This window comes from Austrofundulus limnaeus, unplaced genomic scaffold (assembly GCF_001266775.1).
Source record: "Austrofundulus limnaeus strain Quisiro unplaced genomic scaffold, Austrofundulus_limnaeus-1.0 Scaffold340, whole genome shotgun sequence".
Classification (NCBI taxonomy): domain Eukaryota; kingdom Metazoa; phylum Chordata; class Actinopteri; order Cyprinodontiformes; family Rivulidae; genus Austrofundulus; species Austrofundulus limnaeus.
Window position 1 is genome coordinate 186,729 of NW_013952742.1, and position 1,521 is coordinate 188,249.

Consider the following 1,521-nt stretch of genomic DNA (forward strand, 5'->3'; position numbering starts at 1 on the left):
GAGGTCTGACCAAAGCTGAGCACAGAACGCTTCGCCCTTCTGGTTAAAACCCACATTATTTAAGATAAAGTGTAGAAAAGCTAACACCTTTCTTCCTCCTTTTCCTTAACCTTGTCCTTGCCAACTCCTAAGATAAACAGCCTCAAATGTCTGGTATTTAACATCTAAGCTGACGTTTGTRTTTCTATTTAAGTGTGGTTAACAATTAAGAAGTTAAAAGCTTGTTATTGTTGGTCCCAAAACTTTTTATAGGAAATTAATTATTCACAATCAGGTGTACTCTATAGTCAATTTTGTATGATTTGTAAAATAAATGATCGCATATTATGGTTCAAATCAACATTCACTGACTGAGAGTTACTTTTTGAGTCCATTCATTCTTGCGCTAAAGAAATGTTTATCCAAACATTAAAAGAGATCCTTGCTAATTAAATTACTCTTATAACCTTGTTATAAGAAGTGTAAGCTGACCCTTACACATCTGTCCTTCAAATTTGTTCGAATTTTTGGTTTAACAAACATTTGTAGTCCCTTCAAATTATAGCAGATTTCCCTTTTAGCAGAATTACATTGGATGTTTGAAGGTAACACATTTTTATTAGCTTTATACATACAGTATTACATGTACGTTATTCATATTGTTTCTAATTTTTTCTGTGTAAATTTGACGTTATCTGCTTTTATTTCTTACTTTTTCTGTTCATTTTTGTTTGGCACCTCCGTTTTATATATATATTTTTGGAGTAAATTGTACGGACAAAGGAGAAGTTCCATGTATGAGTTAGCACACTGGGTCAAGACGGTGATGGAATTCAGTTCAGGGTTCTGGACCCAGCCGGGGTCTTACCTCCAGCTTTGATGAGTGGCAGGAAGTGGGTCAGCATGTCTCTGGTGGCAAAGAAGTTTGTCTTGAGGGTGACCTCAGCCTGGACACCAAAAGGAGACGTGTCTGCGACTGAAGAGAGACAAGATGATGTCATCTGCTGAGCAACACCTGAGAGTGCTACACCTTTATAACACTCCTTCATGTCATCCATCTACAAGGAAATTATCTCCTGATACCAACAGCAATTATGTTTTCTGAGTGTGGAGTGTTAGCAAAATATCTCAAGAACCAGTGGATGGATCAGAGTAAAACTCTCAGAGTAATCACTGGCTGCACAACTCAGCTCAATAATAACTCATTTATTAGCTGTTTATTAATTAATTTAATGTGGTAGAAGCCAGAGTCAGTTCAGGGTCAGGTAAAAGAACAAAATGCAAAAACACTAAAAGTCAACTCTTATTCAATCAAAACTGAACATGGATGAAACATAAACATGTCATCCAGTTCAGAAACAGAACAATACTCTGAGGACATGTTTCAGACAATTCTCTCTGAGCTGTCCATCCCAACATTGGACCTCATGCAAGAACCGTTCGTACGCACAGATTTGTTCTTAAGTTGTGCGTACGAGTGATTTAGGAGAATTTGTGACATTCACCAATTTTCTCATATTCTAAGATTTTTTTTCAGATATG

General features: G+C 36.5%; 1 protein-coding gene across 1 annotated transcript in view; it reads right to left on the minus strand.

The window, feature by feature from the left end:
• The window catches only part of cbr1 (carbonyl reductase 1), a 22,056-nt gene that overhangs the window by 8,314 nt on the left and 12,221 nt on the right, over positions 1-1,521 (minus strand). The window contains exon 4 of the mRNA XM_014022729.1: positions 848-955. Within this exon, the coding sequence (XP_013878183.1) occupies positions 848-955 (108 nt within the window). The remainder of the gene's footprint in view (positions 1-847; positions 956-1,521) is intronic.